The sequence below is a fragment of the Rhineura floridana genome, chromosome 5 (genome assembly GCF_030035675.1).
Source record: "Rhineura floridana isolate rRhiFlo1 chromosome 5, rRhiFlo1.hap2, whole genome shotgun sequence".
Lineage (NCBI taxonomy): Eukaryota > Metazoa > Chordata > Lepidosauria > Squamata > Rhineuridae > Rhineura > Rhineura floridana.
The window spans coordinates 52,048,208-52,071,793 of NC_084484.1; the positions used below are offsets into that span (position 1 = coordinate 52,048,208).

At 41.0% G+C, this 23,586-nt stretch overlaps 1 protein-coding gene across 9 annotated transcripts in view; it reads left to right on the forward strand.

Moving 5' to 3' along the window:
• The first annotated feature begins 3,753 nt into the window (after positions 1-3,753).
• The window catches only part of TFDP1 (transcription factor Dp-1), a 47,146-nt gene continuing 27,313 nt past the window's right edge, over positions 3,754-23,586 (forward strand). The window contains exons 1-3 of one of the 9 annotated variants that reach the window (XM_061626709.1): positions 3,754-3,967; positions 6,095-6,193; positions 20,542-20,608. In XM_061626709.1, coding sequence (XP_061482693.1) covers positions 6,170-6,193; positions 20,542-20,608 — 91 coding nt within the window. In that variant the 5' untranslated portion in view covers positions 3,754-3,967; positions 6,095-6,169. Of the gene's footprint in view, positions 3,968-3,995; positions 4,200-4,572; positions 4,702-4,756; positions 4,890-4,958; positions 5,093-5,223; positions 5,324-5,492; positions 5,592-6,094; positions 6,194-20,541; positions 20,609-23,586 lie in introns of those variants that run through there. The other 8 variants (XM_061626707.1, XM_061626715.1, XM_061626711.1 and 5 more) reach the window with 8 other exon arrangements.

The following is a 23,586-nucleotide window of genomic DNA, read 5'->3' on the forward strand; positions in this document are numbered from 1 at the left end:
TCATAACTCAGAATCTACACTCACATTGAATGAATATTTGAATACCTGTGTCCTAATTCTTATAAAGATGGACATATAAGAAATGTTCAGCTCCTCAATCTTATTTTTTTCCAAATACAATGTAATTCATTAAAAATCCTAGTGGTGTTATTGTGTTTAAAGCTTTTATAGCCCACACTTTAGCTAAAACAATTCTTAGAGCAGCTTTCAAAAATCAATGTTTTGTCGGCTCCTGCCCTAGCAGCACATAATGTAAAAAGACATGACACGTGAGGGAAAAAGGAATGGGAGGGAGGAGTAAAAAGCAAGCACAAGTTTAAGAAGTGTAGACTTAAGAACCTGAGCTTGCTTTTCACTCCCTCCTATTCCTACTCCTCACTCTGATATAGTGCAGCTATATAATTCCGTCTATACATATTCTGGCTGCCCAGTACTGGCTGTCTTGTCCTTAATAAAATGTAGCCCCTTTCTCTGTTCCTGCCTGCCCTCCTCATCAGGTCCAGGAGCAGAGCTGGTGCCAATGACTGGGCCAGGAAGACAGGGCAGATCCTCCAAATGGGAAAAATATACTGCAATATTACCCATTTTGAGATTAGCACAGTTTACCAGTTAAGTTTGAAAAACAGTTATAATTAAGCATTGGTTCAAACTATAAATATAGAACTTCACTATTAAAACTTGAATCCGCTGTGGCTGAAATTAATGTTAAAGTTCTACTAACTGCTAGACATCCTGTTTTTCAAATGACAGAAACATTAACTTGGAAAAACTAAACAACCTGAATCTATATTGTTTTGTTATTTCCAGCTGAACTTTGTGGACAGTTTTCCAAAATCCTCTTTGCTTGCATGGAAATGTTGCCATAATCAATGAAAGGGCTTTTCCCTCAACTTTTTTTAAACCTTTTGAGAGTCAAATATACCCTTTTATAACATCTCTTTGGATATTGCTAATGCTGCTTGCTCATACTTTTTGGAATTTAATTGTATAAAAGATGTATAATACAACTACATCCAGTGGTGGCTGGTGGCCATTAGGACTGGTAGGGCAGAAAGCAAGGAGGCCAACAGTAGGCAGAGCCAACTAATTCTAGTTTGGTCCCCATCCTCCTTTTTGCTGAGTTCTATAAGGGTAACACCGAGACTAAGAAGAAGGTAGCAGACAGCTGCTAGTTGTAACGAAGAAGGCAGGTAGGCTTGGAGGAATCATGACTGAGGTTGGAGAGGCAGCACCCCATTTGCCCTAATGGACCAGCCTCCACTGACTACATAAAGTGCAAATGGTGTAAGGCAACCATGTTTTGGTTGAGCACTGAAAGGGCAGGGTCCTGTTTGAAGCAAGTAGCTCTCTGTCAATGCACCTTAAGCCTCAGCCTTTATTCTTAGTTTGTGTAAGTTTCTTCTCTAAGAAATATGTCAAGCTTGTTGTGGAACTAGATAGATACAGTGATTATATGAAGTGGTCAAATTTATTTGCTAAAAACCATTGGTCTCCACACAACTTGATTGCTTATGGACTGCCTTCAAGTCAATCCCGAATATGGCTACCCTATGAATAGGGTTTTCATGGTAAGCGGTATCCAGAGGGGGTTTACCATTGCCTCCCTCTGAGGGTAGTCCTTCCACAGCTGCACAAGCCAGCCCCTTCCTTGTCCGCAATTGCCAGCTGGAGGGCAACAGGGCTCCTTGGGACTATGCCGCTTGCACACTGCTGCACAGGTGGCAGGGCACATAAGCCCTGAGCCACTCACTGTGGGGTGATCTTTAGCTTTCCCTTTACACCCAGGAGACATGAGTGGGGATTTGAACTCACAGACTCTGGACTCCCAGCCAGGCTCTCCTCCCCACTGTGCTATACCATCTGTTTGATTGCTTATAGAGATACAATTTAACATAGATGATCCCCAGAACATTTGTGTGATAAATTTTTGTTTGATCTGTTTCTGGTAGAACAAACATGGATACTATATGTAACATATATCCCTATCCCTAAAGAACAGATTTTTCTCTATACTGTTGAATAGGTGGAGAATTTTTTTCAAAAACATATCTTTCGGGGAATTATACAGGGAGCAATGTAATATAAATAGTGAACAATGTCTTCCACTTTTCCCTGTCCACAAATGCATAAATGGCAATTTACAGGTAATCCAGGATATCTCCACTCTAAATATACTGTGCACATAATCTGGATTCTCAAAGCAGTAAATGCCTTTCTCACCACACTGAAAGATAAATTTAAAATAATATGAAAGGCCATGGTCAGTTTTAACAGGGAAAAATTATGCAATTTCCATCATTTGAAGATATCTACGTAACAAAAGTTCCCATTCTTTAATTTTATTTTTAATAAACTATTTTGTAGCTATTTTAATAGCAACATTAAGGTCAGAAATCTCCATATTTAATTGTAAGGGTTTCACATTTATTAGCCAAGCTTTGTATTTTTGAACTATTTGGTATATACTGTAATGTCAAGCAGTCAATAAACAGCAAGACAATATGAACTCTGGACAATTCTGAAGAAAATCAAATCTCAACATGGCAATAGGGATATTCCCAGATATTTTAAACCCCTTAACGACCTGTTCTATATTGATATTTTCTATTTATGTGGCCTATACAAATAAAATAAGTTTAGTTCATAGTTAGAAGGTTCTTTTTATAACGTGATTCAATGTCTCCAAGGAGATGCCCATACCTATCATACTAGTATATACAAGGGCCATATTATCTGCATATGGAAGCTTGTGGTAAAAAAAACCTGGCAGAGAAATACTGAGGGTCTTAGAGACCATGGACCTGTGTGCGTGTATAAACATTAAATAAAGGGGTTGACATTCTTGTAACATACTCCTCAGAGTTGCAAATGTATTTTTAAGATACCCATTTCAGCCTACACTGACTTTAAGATTGGTATACTATAGGAGAAACAATTTTTTAAGATCAATAATCTCTTGTCAATATTTGTAGCATTTGGTACTATGTAAGATTAGGAGATCCAGCTGGCCTTTGCCGTCTTACAATGCATTACTTCTGACTGTTGTCAGAAAGTGTCACACCTTAAGCCTGTTGGGGTGTGCCTGGATTCATCTACATCTAACAGCCTTCTGACCGCTTTGTGCTTAAATTTGCGTACTTCTGTTGCTTCACTCACGTATAACATTTCATTTCACCAAATGTTTCCCTCCTTCCCTTCCGAAAGTCTGTCGCCTCCCCAACCCACGTCAGTGAAACGATACCGATAGCAATCACTGTCCATTCTATGCAGCTGATTAATAGTATGAAGAGAATGCATGTCCAAGCATACCATACTGTATCCACATTTTGTAAACAATCACTTTTACATAATTCACTCGTTAAGCTGCAATTTGATGCTTATTTACTTAGAGCTGTAAATAAAGGCTACGAACATTCTCTTGAGTAAAACAAGCAGAGGCTGAAGCGTACTGTGTGCCTCAGTACCCTTTGTTTTGCAGCAGACTAACGCAGCTGTTTATCTGTAAAGTAGTAAAAAGGGTGTTGAGATCGGTCACTCGTTATATAGAACACTTTTCATCATCTGCATGATGTCCTTGATTATAAATGCATGCCCCATGAGACTGGCGGGAGGGGTGATGATAGCACAAAGAACGAATCTATATTTTCTGCGGAGCCTTGAGGAAAGTGCTTGTAAGACGGCAATGGCCAGCTGTCTCTCTTCTTAGCCAACAACAGACGATCTCGCGCTACAACTTCCCGCGCTCTCAGTCCCTGGGAGGAGAGAGGCGTGAAGGAATCCCGAAGGCGCGAAAATCTTGCGCATGCGCGGGCCTTTTCCTACGACAGCCCAGTAGGCTGGCTAAGGAAGCGTATGGTGGTAATGGATGGGGGGAGGGAGCACTCATCTCCCCGCGTGTGTCTATGTGGGGCACGTTACACTCCGTGACGTCAGCGCGCAGCGTCATGCCGGAGGGACGTACGAAAGTGTAAGTTTCAATTTTTCCCTGTCTTCTTCCTGCCAACCGCCAAAAAGCTTATAATTGTGGGACCGTGGGGGGTGAGCGGAGGTTTTCGTTCCTCCCCATCCTTCTTCGGTGGAAGGAGCGTGAACAGGTGTGAGGAACAACCTACGGCGAGCCGGACAGATCTCTAGCCTGCCTCGAGAGACAAGGGGGCAGCAAAGCGAGGCAGGAAGGAAGGACAACGCGACTTGGCTGGGTTAGCTTTGGCTTGGGCAGGGAATGATGGCGCTTTTGAGAGGAGGCACGGGGAGGGTTGCAACCTGTGCACGTTTACCCGAAAGTAAGCAGGACTTACTTCCAAGTAAATGTGCATCGGATCGCAGCTGTGCACTCCGATCCTAGCTTAGTATGATAGAAGAAAGAACTACTAATTTTAATTGTGGTTTACTCCTAAGTAAACTGGTTTAGGATTTGCGGGCATGAGCCCGATCCATTGTGTAGGACTACTTTTCAGTGAGCTTGCAAAAGTCTCACATACCTCAGTGAAGCTTGTTAAGTGTGCATATGACTGCAGCCTTAAGTGTTGCAGGGGTGGCTGAAATAGACGTGAGGGGGCGGGAAGGACAGACATGGGATTGAACTCAACACCTAACTGTCCCCGCATTTGCTTCAGGGAAACTTCACACTTTTTTGAAACTGCTGGAAGCGAGGAGAGAGGAATGAGGCTTGCATAGCGGGGGGGGGCGCCGCTGGAAAGGGTGAAAGGACGGGGGGCATTTTTTTAAAGTGCACGTTTGTTTCGCATTATAATGATTGGTGGGGGAGTTTATTCTTTCATGCCAGGGCTGGCGCAATTGAAGAGAGTGTCGGAAGGGGGAGGGAAGGTGCCCCTTGCCTCCCAACAAGCACAGCTACTTTGCCTTGCGGTGGGGGAGGAAGCAAAGAGGTGATGGTGTTTTTTCTCTGCTCTTTCTCCCCACCCCCGAGGGGTTTTGAGGAGGGCCGTGCATTGCACATGTGCAGTTGGCGTCTCTCTCCCTCGTCTCTCGCTCTCTCCGTGCAAGAGCGGCGCTGTGGGTGGGGGATTGCTCGGGAGTGTGTTGTGGGGGATGGAGTTTGCTCTCTGTTTCCCTTCCTCCGGTTCCTCAGGTATTGTGGGCGCCTTTGGCATGGGAGGGGGCGAGAGGGGTGACGGCGGACAGCGGAGAGGAAGACAGGTGGGAGAGGAAGAGGAGGCAGTGGCGGTGCTGCTGGTGGAAAGCGTTTTGGCGGGACGGCTTAATACGAGCAAGGAATCCTCTTCCTCCTTTTTCTTCGCTCTTTCTTCTACCCCCCCCCGTCTCCTCCACCCCTCGGGTCGGGGTGGGCTTTCGAACGAGGGTGAGATTGGTGCATGGGTGGCCCGCGTCTTTCTCAAGCGTCAGTTATATGGCCGGGCTAGACTTCCAGGGCTCTGGTCGGGCTTCTGAGGCCCTGGAGAGGGGGCGGGAAGGTGCAGGAGGCGGAGGCTGGCGGGAGTTGTTCTGTGAAGCACAGATGCTGCTTGCTTGGTTTTCAGGGGGACTCTTAGGACCAGTTTCCTCCCCTTTCCCCGCGGAAGCAGCGTATAAATTGCCTGGGCCTGCTTGGATGTTCGCATGGAGAAGCAGTGTGTATTTTGTTTAGGGTTTGGAAAAGAGTGTAATAGGGGGTTGGGGCCCTGAGGCCTAGCAACTCTACTGCAATTAGTGGGTCAAACACAGCCCCCGTGCACACTTCGAAGTGGGTTGTATGTGTATTTATGTATGAGGAATAATTATACTTTTTCAGTGATAGAGTGCATATCTGGACAGGGTGCAGCTCACCTCGGTGATCCTGTGCTGTCAGTTCAGGCCATCTTGCTTTTATATTTCCAGAAGAAACGGACCAAATAGTTTGAAGACAGCTTCTCCATAATGAAGGAGAGCTGTTGCAAATGTTGATGAAGGGTTTAAGTTTGATTTTTACAACTATAACTTACTTTTACAGTCCTGTATTGAGAATGTTAAATTTCATCAATATCAATTTTAAAATGTGTTTCACTACTGCTGGGAGGAAGGGCGAGATACAAATTAAATAATAATTAAAAAATACAGTAACTTAAGTTTTTCTTTTCTAATTTTCCTTTTTTAGAGTATAGCACTTATTATTTCTGTTCCTCCTCGGGTGATCAAGCAAGTAAATAATTGATTTCTTGGATCAGATAACATGGCAAAAGATGTAAGTATATTTGTAAGTAATGATTCTACAGATATGTCTCTAAGCTCTAGCATTAATGTAGGAATTCACTGTGATCATATGTATTCATGTGTCTATATTAAACAACAATAAGCATGTGTTGATGTAGGTGCATTGGGCCAATCCTGTGCTGCATAATGGCAGTAAGGCATAATCAGTAGGATTACTACCATATCACAAGTATGTCTGGCTACATTGTGATCATCTAGGCTAAGATCCTTTTAGTTTGATGTCAAATAGATCACAAGTCATCATCTCTTATGATGAGTAGTGCAGCAGCTTTCATTGTTATGCTTATCTAGTAGCAGTGGTATATACTTGCACAGCAGCATCAACCTATACTGCTGTGCTAGGTTCACATGAATGCCACAGGTTACGCTTTATTCTAAATTAGGGAAGGCCACTTACCTGCTTGTGGCCTAGAAGCAGTTTTACTTGGGTCAGTAAGAGCCCTGTCACTTTGTAATGAAGGTGTAATTTATTTTGCCTACCATTTCACTTGTAAAGAAAATTTAGTGAGAGATTCTACTCTTCAGGATGTTTATTGGTAGCCCACTGGCTCCTGGTATAGGTACACTAGTAACTTACACTTGCTTTGATTTGCTTTCATATAAGCAATTTAAGGAGAATTTTCACACTGTAAAAAGTTGTAGGCTTGAAGACCTGTGATAAGCTGATTGTCTATCATGTGATTTTGTGTGATGCTGACTTTGATCATCTATGGCCTGAATGAGTGTAAAAGATACTTTTTCAGTGTTGTCTTTAAAGTATGTAACAGTGAATTCCTATCGCTTTAGTTAGTACTCTCCTTCCATTGTACATAAGAACATAAGAAGAGCCTGCTGGATCAGGCCAGTGGCCCATCTAGTCCAGCATCCTGTTCTCACAGTGGCCAACCAGGTGCCTGGGGGAAGCCCGCAAGCAGGACCCGAGTGCAAGAACACTCTCCCCTCCTGAGGCTTCCGACAACTGGTTTTCAGAAGCATGCTGCCTCTGACTAGGGTGGCACAGCACAGCCATCATGGCTAGTAGCCATTGATAGCCCTGTCCTCCATGAGTTTGTCTAATCTTCTTTTAAAGCCATGCAAGCTGGTGGCCATTACTGCATCTTGTGGGAGCGAATTCCGTAGTTTAACTATGCGCTGAGTAAAGAAGTACTTCCTTTTGTCTGTCCTGAATCTTCCAACATTCAGCTTCTTTGAATGTCCACGAGTTCTAGTATTATGAGAGAGGGAGAAGAACTTTTCTCTATCCACTTTCTCAATGCCGTGCATAATTTTATACACTTCTATCATGTCTCCTCTGACCCGCCTTGTCTCTAAACTAAAAAGCCCCAAATGCTGCAACCTTTCCTCGTAAGGGAGTCGCTCCATCCATTGCCTGTCTGAAAATAACAGGTACATCATTATCCTTCTGTAAATCTAAACTTATTCTAGTAGAATCACACCTTCAGCATTGAAAGCATTGAAAGTCTGTTTGATTCTTTATCACAGACCCAGAACATGACCTAAATTTGAAATTGCAAAATCTAGATATTGGAATCTCCGCCGCCTTCCCAATTGTTACAGTTGTCCTGCAAACTAGAAACATCAGTTCAGCTTCATCGCTGAGTGCAAGTTTTATTGGTATGGGTAATCCCATTTGCTTAAAGCAGGCTTACACAACTTGTGACACCTCAAGCCAAATAGACCATCAGTTATATATTGCAATGTGCTTGACAAACCCTGTTTTACAATGTCATTCAGACAGCAGAAACAAAGTGGACTGTGTTTAGTTTGGTAGGTCACAAATTGTACAGAGTCAATTGATTTAAATTAGGCAATTTAAAACAAGAAAAAAAGATTGACAAAACATTCTTTTAAATATTTCCCATTTTGAAATCTATTTATCCCTGAATAAGCATGAATAGTAACTAGTTAACTACAACAAAACATGCTGGTTTGGAGCTAAATAGAGTTGTCATAAAACCTCAGGGTATAATCCAAAGCTTTGGGGGTCCTGCAGTCCATATGCCCTGGAAAATTATATTGGTTTAGAGTCAAGTGACAGAACTTGGTTTGGCTTTCTGTATATGTGCAAGAATGCTAAGGGGAATCCCTTACTTTGAAGGCTTAAACTGCAATCTTATCTACGCTTTAAAAAAAGTAATTCCCATTGAACAATATAACTATATAGAGTTCAGAACTTTCCTTAAGCAGTGGCTGGTTGGCAGAATAGTGTTTCTCTGTGAGATAGAGTAAATGTCCATGCCATTTGGCTGGTAGACTCATAAACAGTCATAATTTGAGACCTGCACATTGTAGAGCTTACATAGTTGGTGAGCATGAATAAAAGATCACCTATATGGGCTCTATGAATTGTCTTGAGAGCTAGTCTTTTGGTCCAGTAGGCCTACATCATAATAAATTCAATATATGACTTTTGTTATATTTAAAGTCAGAAGTCATATTTTCGTCCATGGTTCCAACTCAGTCTGTTAGACAGCTTTGATTCAGTCTGAGGTAAGTATAGACTTTAGAATTTTTGTATTAAATGCAGATTTCTTTTTTTTAAGACACAAATTAAAATGTATTTTTTGTAAAAAAAAAATCTGATTTAAAAAAAATATTTTAAAAATAATTTTCTCCCACCCGGTTTAGGAATAATTTAGTAATTATTTTCCGCATGTAATATTTCACACTATGAAATATTACAGGCCCTTGTAAATGCAGAGAAAGATAAGGTTTTCTTACTTGTTTCCCCCCCCCCAAATACATTGCAAATATTGCTGCCTTTTAAACAGTGTGAAACTTCGACATAATGTTTGCTTGTAGAATTGGCAGTCCCATTTTCAATGGCAAAAACAAATAACACTTTCTCCTCTCTAGGAGGACTCAAAGTGTTTTCAGAAAATTAATGTAAAATTGGAAGGAAATATGAGTAGGAAGCCAGCTAACTTCAGATATGCTTGAAGGAAGCTGATTATCTGGACCTGTTTCAGTTAGGCTTCAGGCCTGGTTTTGGCACAAACCACTTTGGTCACCCTAATGGATGATTTGTATCTGGAGAAGGATGAGGGAGTGCAATCTTGCTCATTTTTCTTGATTGCTTGGCGACATTTGATGCTTCTGACTCCAGTATTGTTCTAGACTGGCTCTGTGGGCTAGGGGCACTGTGTTTCAGTGGTTATGCTCTTACCTGTCAGATTAGCTTCAGAAAGTGGGGGTGAGGGATTCAGCCCCATAGCACTTGCACTGTGGGGTCCTGCAGGGATTCATTTTGTCTTCCATGTTATTTAAGATCTGTATGAAGCTGCTGGGAGCCATCATCTGGGGAGTTGAGGCAAGATGTCATCAGTACACTGAAGATACTTGACTCTTTCTCTCTTTTCTGTCAGAATTGGCTGAAGTTGTTCAGGTGCTGAGCCAATAACTGGGGTAGGAGATGGGGGCTAGTATGCTGGAACTGAATCCTGATAAAACAGTGGTTCTGTGGATTGGCTGTTTCTAGATCAAGGAATTAGATTCTGAATGGGGTTGCTCTCACCCTAAAGGGGCAAGTATATAGTCTGAGGGTACTTCTGAATTCCATCTTCTCATTGGAGGCTGAGGTAGCCATAGTGGCACAGAGTACCTATTGCCAGCTACATCTGGTTCCCCAGCAATTGCCATTCCTGGATAGGGATAGCTTGGCTGTGGTTATTCATGTCCTAGTAACTTCCTGACTTGATTAATCCATACCTTCCTCTTTCAACAAGCCTTTTAAGTAGAAACCTTATCCCAGTCTGCTTCTGTGTTGGAATTGCTTTTTAAGATGTTTTTAAACCTTTTTAAAAATGTTTTTAAAGATTTTTTGTTTTGATATATTTTAAAATCTGTAATGTTGTTAGTGCTTTTGTTTGCCGCACTGGTCGGGAGGAAGGGTGGGATATAAATCAAATAAATAAATAGATATGGGGCCTCTTTGACACTAATTTGGAAGTTGCAGCTGGTACAGAATGCTGCTGCATGAGTACTGTCACGTTCAGGTGACCAAGAACATATTACACAAGTTCTGAGGCAGTTTTACTGCCTGCCTATTTGTCACTGAATTTAATCATAAAGCCCTAAATGGCTTGGAATCCACTTACCTGAAAGAACATTGCCCAGGATCATCAGGCCCATGAATGCAAGGGATGCCTTCTTAGTTATGCCATTAGTGACAGAAAGTGGGTTATTTGGGACCCAGAATATGTTTTCAGTAGTGGTACCCTGACTTGAACTCTTTCCCTTGAGATCAGGCTAGATTCCACTCTCATTGAGTGTCAGTGGCAAGCTAAAATATTTTTGTTCTGCTGGGTCTTTGGGTGATGGGAAGGTTCTATTGTGATATTTTTATTTGTGTGAGGCAATTTTTTTGTATTGGGAAGTATGTTTTAACAACTTTTTAATCAGTTATATATGTGGCATTATGTTGTAGCCCACCTTTTGACCTTTGGGTGAAGGTCAGAATAGAAATGCAAATAAATAAATCATTTTAAATGCTTGATACATAATAATGAAATTTACCTGTACATTTATTTGAGTTGGTAGTATATTAATCTTATAAAAAGGAGTTCCATGTCCTCTGAGAAAGCAATGCCTCCCATCCTGTATGATTATTTGCTTTTGTAAATCTACATTTTATGTGTTCAGGTTCCAAAGAACTGTCTAACTAATTCAGTGCAGAATTGGAGTCTTTGCACTGGTATATTTTGAACAGCAGCATATATACACACACCCTATGCACCATAGCATATCCCACAGCAAAGTGATGACACATTCCAAAGCAGGCTATGTATGGCATGGGGGTCTGCTGTTCAAATCAAAAATTAAAAACTCCATTGTAAATGCCCACGGTGTACTTAAAGTAGCTTTTGGATGCCTGATGTTATGGTTAATGTGGAAGGAGAAAAGCACTGAAGAAATCTCTTTAACAATTACTGTATGCCTTGAAGATAGGGAAGGAGATACAGGTGTTATTCAGGTTGACTAAGAGACAGTGGAATGAAAGGCAGTGTCGAAGTAGGCAGTGGATTGAGAAAGAATCTGAGAAAATGATGGTTGATGGATACATGATGAAAGAAAAGGAGAATGTAGAGCAGGGGAAAACCTCAGTAAGGCCCAGTAACAAAAGAGACTATGCACTATTGGCAGGAAGGAATGGGGGGGGCAGTAATTCAGAAAAGCAAGGGGGAGTTCATTTATTAACTCTACACTCTAAACTTTCATGGCTGCTGTACCTTTTGAATTTCTTTAAAGGAGGGGGCTTAACCTTGACTGGAGGCAGAGTGCCAAGTTGCAAGTAGTGGAACAGGTGGCCCTTAGTTCAAATCAATATGTGAAATTAACCAATTTATTTCAGTACTTGCAGACTTTTAATTGGCGGCAATTCTCTGTTGCTTAAACCAGGTAATAGATTTTAATTGTGTATGCTGTTTTATACACCTGACGTGCTATCCTGAAGTAAAGGGTTTTTTAAATGATGAAGGGGTTTAGTGGGGGGGAAATAAAGGTTTCTTGTGGAGAAGTACTATATTTAAGCTGTTTACTATCAAGTTAAAAAGTAATAATTGAAGCAAAAGTAATATTCTCAGATAATGGGTGGTATTTAACAAAGTTCCATTAGTGCAAGGATTTCTGTTGGTGCAACAGAACTTCCCCTCCCTCTTCTGTCACCCTTGTGCCCCTGTACTCTCCCCATATCTGCTCCAGAGGGTTGGGGAAAACCTCAGAACAGATGGGAGGACCGAAGGAGAAGAAATTCTGTTGTACAGCCAGAATTCCTTCCTCTAGTGGAACTACTTGGTTGGATACCACTAAATAAGGTTGGATACCACCAACCACCATTTGCTAAGTTTGGACACAACAACGAACTGTGGGTTGTTCGTAACCAGAAATGGAAGCCTTAAGAGAGGTTGGTGGGCGACATACAAATGCTACTTTTTGATTTGTGAGGAGGGTCTTAAAGCAGATCACAATTTCAGAAAGAGTAGGTGTGTTTGCACATCATGGTAAGTCATGCTTACCGTGAATGCACAGATTGCTCTTGCTTCACTCCTTCCTGCTAGAGAGTAAGAGCAACAAACCACAATCCATGGCTTATAATTATGTTGAAATCAGGAATCATGGTTTGGTTTATTCAAACTATGATTGTTTATACCGAGAACAAAACTTGGCTTCAAATTGTTTGTTTGGAGTGAAACAAGCAACAATCCCTTACAGTAGGGCCCTTCTTTTCGGCGTTCCGCTAATATGGCGCCAGCGGGTTGATCAGCTGGCGGAGGGGCTAGAGCTCCCTGCACTCTAGCTGATCGTGCTGGAGGAGGGGAAGATCAGCTGTAGCGTGCTACAGCTGATCTCTTCTGGTGCGATCAGACTCCCCCCTTGAGCTGATCGTGCTGGAGGAGGGGAAGATCAGCTGTAGCGTGCTACAGCTGATCTTCTCCTGTGGTGTGATCAGACTCCCCCCTTGAGCTGATCGTGCCGGAGGAGAGGAAGATCAGCTGTAGCATGCTACAGCTGATCTTCTCCTCTGGTGTGATCAGCGGGTTAGGTTCCAGACCCCTGTGCTACGGCTGATCTGCTTTTCGGCGATTTTCGCTTTCCGACAGAGGTCTGGAACCTAACCTGCCGTATGAGTGGGGCCCTCCTGTATTCTAACACAGTGCTAAGTTTGTTGTTTTTGCTCACTAGCAGGGAAGAGCAAAGTGGGAGTAACAATCAATTAACTATGGCTTGCTTGTCTATGATGTGTGAATGCAGTCAGTATATGCAGAGAACACCAAGTTAAATGTAAGGAACATAATGTGTATTGGCACAGGCATTTTGATATTCATGTACCAGTGCGTGTATCTGTGTCGGTTTATTTACTTATTTATTTATTTTATAAAAGTATTTATATACCATCCGCTTGCAAAACATGGGGGTGGTGTATAGCACCATGAAAACAATACAAAACAATAATTAAAATGCCTGGCTACTCAAAATAGCTACATAGGCCTGTTGGGACAAAAAAGTCTTTAAGAGACCTGAAAGTCAAAAGTGAGGATGCTTGCCATATCTTTACCAGAAGAGTGTTCCTGGCGACTGGCGACACTAAATGCCTGACTTCTGGTTGAGGCCAGTTGGGCTTCTGTGACACAGGGACAACTAACAGCACTCCTCTGAATGATCTCATTGGTCAGTCTGGGTTATAAGGGTTCAGGCAGTCCTAAAGTTATCCTGGACTTAAGTTGTTCTGGGATTTGTAAATCAGCACAAGAACTTTGAAGCTGGCTCGGTAGCATATGGGCAGCCAGTACAGATGTTTTAGCGGGGACGTCATATACTGTTGGCTGTCTGCTCTCATCAGCAGTCTAGTTGCTGCATTGTGCACCAGCTGGAGTTTTCAGACCAGGCCCAAAGCCCCATAATTTGTGTTATTTAACAAAAGCATAGACTTTTTCTGTACTTAGTTTAGACATATTCTCTGAAGCAAGTAGCTTAATTGAATTTACAATTCAAGTATATAGAATTTCAAGCAGTGTAGGTTGGGTTTTCTCTCAAGCATGTTTTGTTGCTTTGTACATCTAGCTCCAAGCAAAGCAAGGCAATAACGATTTCTTTGCTATTGGAAAACATGAAGGTTGAATCCAGAACATATATTGTCAATGAAGTGAACTATTGTTGTTTTAAAACACAGCTTCTAGCGTATTGCATTCCATATCTAACCAGTGTGTCTGACTTCTGAGGGAATTCAACTGGGTTTTTGTTCCTAACTATTTATTTGGATGTTTCCCCATTTATTACAATGAAATTTGTATCCATGTAAGTGTGTTTATTGAATTTTGAATTTGCTTTCTGGATTACAGGAAACAAACCACTTGAATTCTTGCCGTTAAGAGAACTTGTGATGAAATACACAGAATGATTCAAGAGAAGCTTAGATTAAAATGTTTTTTAAATAGCTTTACCTGATAGGTTTTCTGGGAGAAAGCCCTCCTTCACACTGCTATTTATTATGATGTTTGTGGTGTAGAGGTTTGAGTGTTAGACTATGACCAGGGTCCGAATCCCCACACAGCCATGAAGCTCACTGGGTGACCTTGGGCCAGTCACTGCCTCTCAGCCTCAGAGGAAGGCAATGATAAACCCCCTCTGAATACTGCTTACCATGAAACCCCTATTCATAGGGTCGCCATAAGTCGGGATCAACTTGAAGGCAGTTCATTTCATTTTGCAGCTGCTGTTCTCTTCTTGTTTTATTAAAACTGTTTTGTCATTTTTATTTTTGTTAGCCATATTGCATGTTCTTGAAGAAAAGTTGGCTATTTTTTCTAATAAAATTAATGAGGAAAAATGTCAGGATTTGTAAAAATAGAAGTATTTTTTCTTACTACTTTTGTAGTATTATAGTGCAGACTCCTTTGTAATTCAGTCTTATTGCTGCAGAGATAAAATCTACAAACCACTTAATACAAAAAAACCTCTAAGAGGTATACATAAAACAATAAAAAACAATTATTAATCAGCAAATGTTAAAAACATAAATTAAATTATAAGTCTGGAAATAAAAACATTTTTAGTAAGCATCTAAAACAGTATAGTGAGGGTGCCTGCCTAATGTTAATAGGCATAGATTTCAAAGCATAGGTGCTGCCACATTGAAAGATTAACTCCAAAGAGATGCAGAACAAACATTATATGGCACTTGTAAAAGTACACATTCTGTGGATCTAAGCTGTTGGGTAAGCAAGTTTGGGGCAAGGTGATCCTTCAAGTAACCTGTTTCTAAGCTGATCAAGGCTTTATATACTAATAGTAAAACCTTGAATTTGGGCCTGGTAACAAATTGTCAGCCAGTGCACATCTTTGAGCAGAGATGTAATATGCTTGTAGGATGTCCTGTTGGCAATTGTGCTGCAGTGTTCTGTACCAAATGCAGTGTCTGGAACAAGTGCATAGAAGCCCCACATGGAGTGCATTATAGTAACACAGTCTTGAAGTTTTCAGTGCCTGGACTACTGTGGTCAAGCTATCCCATTCCAGGAATGGATGCAGCTTTTGTACCAGATGAAGCTGGTAAAATGTTCCCCTAACCACTGAGGCCATTTTAAAAATACTTGAGTGGGTATTGCATACTAAAACACATCTGGATTTTAAATGTTTTCTATAAAATGATGAACAAAGTATTACTGTAGTGCAGCCGTCCCCAACCTGGTATCTTCCAAATGTTGTCGGACTACAATCTGCCCCAGCTAGCTTGGCCAATAGTCAGGGATGATGGGAGGGCACCAAGTTGGGGCAGGATGTATAGTGGCTTGTTTCACTAATAAGATGGGATTTACCAGTATTCATTCATTCAGTACTAGGTTTTTCAAGGTATATTGTACAAAGCCATCAATCTTAAAATTCAACACTACTTCCTGATTGTTTGTTTTGATAGAAATCATTTGTACAAATTAAATGTTCTACTAAAACTGCCTTTAAAGTATTATTTTTATTCTAGTTAGTTTGTCATGCTTAGTTATACTCCCTCCTCCTTGCTAATGCCTTAACATTATCATAGGTTGAAGATTTTGCATTTTAGATATAGGCCCTGTTCAGTCATTCCTAGCTGTGGAGAGGGTCAGGTTGGGGGAGTGCAACTGCCTGCATTGTCCATTCAGTTTCTCATCCTACCAGAATATTTTAGCCTGAGATAGTCTAGTAGGAGAGGTACTTTTCTTATACGAGGAGAGGTCAATTCAGATTTCTCTAGAAGGTGTTTACATGCTGAATATCTCTGGGGCAGCTTATGGTACCAGGTTCATTATCTGACAAAAATGTTTGTGGTTTTCAACTAATGCATGACACTTCATGTGTTGCTACAAAGACTTTCTAATCCCCAGCTCTCTTATCTTCAGTGGTAGTCATAGCAGATAATTATTTGTGTTGAGGGAATGTTGTTGGGGAAAACAGTCTTTTTCCGTTTATGTGAAAATTTTCAGTTCTAAATGTATTTCCTTCTGTAATAGGTGAGATGGATCAAATTATTTGTATACTGTAGTTTCATGCCGTACCATATTGGATAATTTTCAACCAGTTTCTAATATTCCATTCTTGGGCAAGGTGCTTGAACATCTGGCATTCCAGCTTCAGTGTCCTTGGATGAGCCAGACTCTCTAGATCCAGTCCAACTGTGTCTGCTTATGGACTGGAGATAGCTTTGTCACCCTTATGGATAATCTGTGCCTAAACTGGGCAAGGGGAAGTGTGTCCCTCTTGATTCTGCTGAACCTCTTTCAGCACCTGGCTGGGATGAGACACGGAGGCACTGTTTAACAGTGGCACCAGTGTTTCTTGAAGATGCAGTTCCAGAATGTGGTGCTGGAGGACTCCTGTTTGTCATCTTGACTGTGGTGTCCATCAGGGTTCCATTTTGTCCCCCATGCTATTACATGAAACTGCTGAGGTTGCTGAGGGCTTTTGAGATCAGTTCCACCAATATGCTGGTTACACCTGGCCCTCTTTCCTTTGCATGTCAATCCAGTGGAGCTGTTCCAAGTTTTGAATTGGTGCCTACCTTTAGTTATCTAAGCCACAGCATTTTGATGTATTGTGAGAAATGAGGGATACCGACAGGTCTCTGGAAAAGAGGGAAAATAAATTATTAGTAATTAGAATTCTGGCTGCCAGTTGAAGCACCTTTTTTGAGTTGATCCTTCTGCATGCCTAAACATTGTAAACTTCTCACTTACTAAGCCATCACGTTTTTTTAGAGGCCTTATATCCCTTAATCTGGGCTCTAACTGAACAGGAAATAGTGCTTTGCTGTATCACACTATGTTATTTCAAATGGGCTTATTAACCAACTCATTTTATTCTGTTTCTAGTTGACATAGGGAGATGGACTTTTTATCTCCAAGTTAATTTAAAGAGTTAAAAATTGTTGCACATATTTAAAAAAAACGTTCAAAAACAAGATGGGGGGAGGAGGTAAAAATGCAATAATAGAAATTGATTCTCTTAAGCTTACAATAATTTTTAGTCCATTGTAAGCACATTAAGAGTTAAATATGTAGAGTTAATGTGCTTCTGTCTATTTAACAGCATTTTGTTTAAGACTCAATCCTGAGAGTTCATACTTGTCCTGACTTGGACAGATAGTTCCCCAATTGCTTTGCTCATGCATGAATCAGCAGCAAGTGGAGTTGGTGAGCTGGCTGACAGTACACTCTAGGGTACAGGCTAGGCCTATAAAGAGCTAGTAAACAAGTCTGTGTACTTCAGATTTCCAGGGCACCTGCTGTGCAGTTCTGGTGATGGCAGTGAAACCCTGGTCTGACCTCCAGTCTGAATTCCTATGAGGTCTTATGGCAACTGTACTCATCATGAGGTGCAGCTGTGGTGAAATTTTTAAACTTTTTGCTTTTCTATGTTGGGAAAAACTTTGAGCTAAAACTGTGATACTCACCTCAGGCCCAGAGGGAAGCATTTGAAAGGAAAATGTGTATGATATTTTAACACCTTTGATGTACGTTGCAGATAAAATCCTGTGATCTTGGTAGTGGGGACAGGTGTCAACCCTGTATCGATCAGAAAAGTATAATTGCTTGCTTTGAGGGGAAAATATAATGGGAATATTTCATATTTTGTTACTAATAGCTTGGTCACACAATTGGCAGGTGATAAGTTTGTATGTGTAAATGGGACATTGGGAGTGTGCATGTGCAAGTCTACCCACTCTTGAATGCAACACAAGGCATGGCTTAGGTTAAGGGAGAAGGATCACTGGGATTTTATGTATCTATGGGTGCATGTACATAGACCTGGAGCGGGGTGCTATGGTAGCTTGCTGCACATATAGCATTCCCAGTTGACAGTTGTATGAACCATCACTGAAGTGTGCACACAGCATAGGGGTGTCTATGCTTCTGAATAAACATACATAGGATTGCATAGAATGATTTAATTTCTTATTGTTCCTTGCTTGGCTTTTCATATTCTATTATACAGATTTTTTTTAAGGTGGCTCATGAACAACCATCTAACTCCATTGTTCTTTGGATTTAATATTCCAGAAAACAGTAGATTTAAAAGAAAATGCTACTATTTAATTGGGTCTTGTTCTTGCATAACACTAAGTCGTGGTTTGTTGTTTTATGAATTGTGGCATAACTATGGTTTGGCATTAAGTCTGAACCTCACATCTTGTGTCACTGTGGTTTGTTTGTCCACCCCACTCCAGGCACTTGCCAAGCTGCAAAGGCATGAGGCAAGAGCAGCTGGAAAACAAACACACTTGCAAGGCTAAGCAACTCTTACTAAGAAATCCTCACTCCTAACTCTGCCTGGCAACAGGCTCTTCCCCCCCCCCATCCAACTCTTTCACAGCAAGCCCTCTTCCAGAAGCCAGACCACAGCTACTTTGTGAGGAGAGGAGAGAATTTAAAAGTTCCTGCTATTTTTTGACACCTATGCAGGGTTGTATGTCAACACATTAATAAACTGATGCCCGTCTACCCTGATTGATAAACTTACTCACAGTAAAATAATTAACTTTTCACAGGAATGAAAATCAACAGTGACCTTTCATACCATTCATTCATTCATTTTATTTGTTAAAGGCAAGGCTGTTCTGGCAAGAGTCTGCTGAGGATTGCTCCATGAAGGTGGTAGGAAGGAATTAACGCACGGGTTGCTAACCTCTTTGGGCTGGGATATTCGGAATTTTAAGGGAATGCCATGAACTCCTCTGGTTGCTTCTCTCCCCCAGGTCACCCCCACTCGACAGAGATAAAGCATACATCCATTTGCACACACTTTCTTTTCTGTTGGATCTGGGTAACAGTTGGCTCCAATGCAATTAAAATGGATCCTCCCTGAATTTGCATGATTTTGCATGGACCCACCCATCAAATTAAAGCTTAATTTGGTAGACCACACAATAAAAGTCACAGATCTAGAGCGCCACAAAAACAGTGATCCAAAGCATAGGTCTTCATTGTTTTTTGTATGATGACAAAACCACCAGCAAATCGCAGAATGCATTATTGACAGAGAGGTAACCTATGATTTGATGGTAGATTTAGGAGGATCCATTGTAAAACTTATGGGGATCCTTGTTTTTGCACCATGATTTCAGTCAATGGAAATAAGTATGATATGTGATTTGAGCTATCTGGGAGATGTTGGAGGAAAACGGAGTGATTGATGGCAGGTGGGAGAGAGAATGGGGTGCTGCAGGAGTCCTGTTATTGAGAGCACATTTGGCATGCCTGTGTGGTGTGGGGAAGGGAGGGAAATATTCCTGCCCAGTTACAAAGCTGGCCAATGTTAAGGGAGCAAGTGACAAGGTGAGGCACTGTCAGTACTTGGGTGTTGTAAAGGTGATAGGTATATCAGGTGAGTAGTGAAGGGTAGGTAGGAGAAGAACCAAACTTTGCAGAAAGAAGCCTTGATTTGCTCATCTGCGAGGTGACTCAATACTTGTTGAACAAACCATGGTTTAGTGTTGTGTGAAAAAACAGTCATTGTCTGCCATCTTGCCTCTTAATAGTATGAATGGCTATAATAATTTTAAAAGGAGCTATAACTATTTAGGTAACTGTACATTCAGTTGGCATTTTCTTACTCATATCTTGAAGGCGCTGCCTTCTCTTCCTCCTCTAGAAAAGGATCTTATTACTTATTGGTATTATGTGCATATCACTCTCGTGTGAGTGGACAACACATACAACGAACTTCAAAGAAACTGCCTTGCTTTAGATGTTCATAAACCAGAGGTAGCCAATGTTGTGCTCTTCCACTGTTGGTCTCCCAACTCATATGAGCCCCAGCCAGCATGGTTTGGTCAGGGATGATAGCACAATGTTAGGAGAGCATCATGTTGCTTATCCCTGCCATAAACTAGTAAAAGGACAAAGAATGCTTTAAATCGGGGATTGGGAACCTTACGCCTGAGTGCCAAATGTAACCGTCCAGACCTCTGTCTGGCCCTTGGAACTCTCCAAGCAATGCCCCTCACTGGCCCTGCGTTGACCCTGAGTGTTTTGCCTGGCTGGAATGTGACATTGAATTCTGATAATGCCTCTTGTTTGTATGGATTGAGGATAGAGAGGTGTGTGTGTAGAAACTAGCCTGGTGTACAAATGTAAGATTTACATTCATTGCATCACACTGGCTTTTGGCCCTTGGAAGGTTGCCCAGAAAGGGAATGCTGCCTCCAGTCCCCACTTTTGCATTTAATAAATGAGAACTGGCTAGAAGTTGTAGAGACTTGCACCATAGCACAAATGACATTTCTATATGAACAACGTGATAGAACAATGTAATTGATTATAATGTACTTTACATCTAAATAAAATGTGTCTTTTCTCATAGGCTGGTCTAATTGAAGCTAATGGAGAATTAAAGGTTTTTATAGACCAAAATCTTAGTCCTGGAAAAGGTAAGAACTCTTGTTGTTATTTACTGTTCTGTATATTTTCAAGAGCTGGCTTCACGTTTGAGGAGCCCTGAGCAGAGTATCTTATTCTGGGTCCCTTTCCTCTATCTGTGAATCCTAGTGGGTTTTCCTGGCTGCAGCGGCAGTGCTCTGAACCAGGGAACACCAACCTTTTTGGACCAGAGGGAACATTTCAAATATTGAGAGAATGCTAGTGGCACCAGCCACAAAAAGGGTACCTGCACACTTTGCTCCATAACTGTCTTTCTTGGAGGGCTAGATTCTTACTTTTTTGAAAAAATGAAAGCTCAGATATTAAGGTACCTGCTGGAGGCACCACTGAAGGCCTTTGTGGGTACTACAGGCAATGGGCTGGCGACCCCTGCTCAAAACCATGCTGTGCAGCTGAGTCTAGCCTTTCTCACAATGACCCAGAGTGACACTAAGTTGGAAAAACTGGAAAATTAAAAGGGTGGCTAGATGTGATTGCCTCCCACTGTTCAGAATTTCAAGCCAGAAAACTAATTAAGGTGGCTCAGGGCAGGCATCATAGTGGGCCCTGGCAGTTGCCCGAGGATGCCAGGTGCTGATGCTGGTTCTGAAATTTTAAACTGGCTTTTAGTGTTTTGTTAACTATGTACTTGTAACTAATTTGGACAGACTCTTCCCTTCAGCTAAGAGAGTGAGAATGTGAATCCTCATAGTATTGTAGCAAGTTTCAAATTAAAAAAACAAGTAAATATTATGGTATCGTTGACTTTGTGTATTAGTCTAGGCATCACCATGCTGTTTGGTGGTCTACTTTTTGTAAATACTGTTACATTAGTTATCAAAGTTCATGTTCCATTATATTTGGTGGTCTGGTCTCCCTCCACCATTCTTGTTGCCACCGCAGAGCTGTGGAACATCCTTCCACAATATGGCCCCCTCTGTTCAGACATTCTACAAGCAACTGAACACACTTCAGTGTCAGTGTGCTTTGTTGGCGCTGTTGACTTCTCTCTTTGCTATGATTGGTTTTTAATATTTTAATATTTTTTGATCTACTAAATTGCTTTGAAACTATCCTCAGATGAAAGGCAGTATATTAATTTTAATATATCCTAGATGTATTCTTCCATCTGCACAATGGAGTTTGTTGTGGAAATAAGCTCAACCTTTATGTTCAGGAAAGTGTTCTGATAAATTTATTCTGCAAAAGAACTATATTGTGCATGATATAGCCAAAGATAAATACTTTGAAATATAATTGATTTCACTGAGAGAGACTTAAGCATGGTTGCTGAGTGTTAAGTCTTTTTAAAAAAACATTTATAGTTTTAATTAAATTTTTGAAATAAATATTTTATACAAAAAAAGAAACTCAGAAGTACAATCAACAACAACTGGGGGAGGGGGAGTTCAGGTGGTGGCACATAGTTGTGCAGTGCCCATGATGCAAATCAATCTATATCAGGGACCCATATATCCAAGAATTTTCCATCTTTCTTCCACTTATAGAAGATCACCTTCTCATAGGGGGCTAATTGGGTCATATCTTCCATCCATTGTATGATTGGGCCTGGGGGTGAGGCTCTCCCCTCCCATCATCATCATTTGCCCTTCACACTGAGGTCCCAGGGCAGGTTACAACAGTTTAATACGTGATTAAAAACCATTAATATATTGGAGTATTAAGTGTTTAGCCACCATGAGTGCCCATAGCAGGCAGTCACATTGTCTTCCAATCAAATTCCAGAGGGCTGCAATGTACTTCAGCAGCATGTAAACATCTTTGAATCCTAATGAAGTATCTAAGACCATATTTATGGGGCTAATTACCTATGACCAAAACAGTGCAGCATTTGAGCACAATGGTGTCATGTGATGTAGCGTTACGTGAGGGACACCAGCATATATCTGTGTTTGACAGTTGTTCATGAAAGAGATGGTGTGAGGTCCAGTACATTCTAAAGTGAATTTTTCAAGAGTTAAGTCTTTTAATTGAAGTGACCAGAGGGGACTGCATCCATGGCATACACTCAAATATCCAAATGTGCCCACAGGCCTCAAAAGGTTGAAGACTGATTTAACAAATAAAACTTCAGTTTATTTATTTAACGTTTTTGTATCCCACCTTTTTAATAAAATTATTTTCATGGGACAAGACATCCAAATGCTGGTAAGAATACATTTGGAACAAATAATAATTATTTTTCCGTCCTCATTAATGAGCAGAACAATTCTACTAACACTTGTTCTCTGAATCAACACGTCGACTTATACCACAAATGCTTTATCAGAATTTGGTTGTAATAGCAAATGTCTTAATTCGCAAAAGATCTTAAAAGAAAGACATCTACACAAAATCTGGTATTTTTAATTTCTTTTAATCATCAAATCCCTCCCTAATTATCTCAAACAACACTACAGTGAACTACTTAGAGAAGGGGTGGGTGGGTAATTGGTTTCTCATCCACCATCCTCCCAGTATATTTCTGGATCTAGACAAGTGACTAGATTTATTTTTTCACTTACTTTCTACCTTTCTATGATTTAATTTTACATATAAAATTTGTTGTGCCACAGGGTGGCAGTATTTATGCAGAAATGGGTATCTAACTTGTGCTCATATAGATCACCTAAAAACTTCCGTATTCATGACAACTTGGAGACAAAGGCTGCAGTCCTATGTGTGGTTAGCGTTGAATACATCCAAGTTAAAATTGATTGGAAAGTTGTGGCACTGCAGATCTGCACCAATGAAAAAGGACAGAAAATTAGCTACAGATGTGGAAGCTCTCATCATAGTGCCTGATGGCTGACAAGATTTATCTGGGACACGGGTGTGGAACCTGTGACCTTTCAACTGGCATGGATAATGGTCAAGGATGATGTGAGTTGTAGTTCAGTAATACCAGGAGGGCTAGAGGTTCCCTACTTGATCTAGAAGGTAGTCTTCAAGCAAAGGCAGATGTTTGTGATAGTCATTTAAGTCAGGG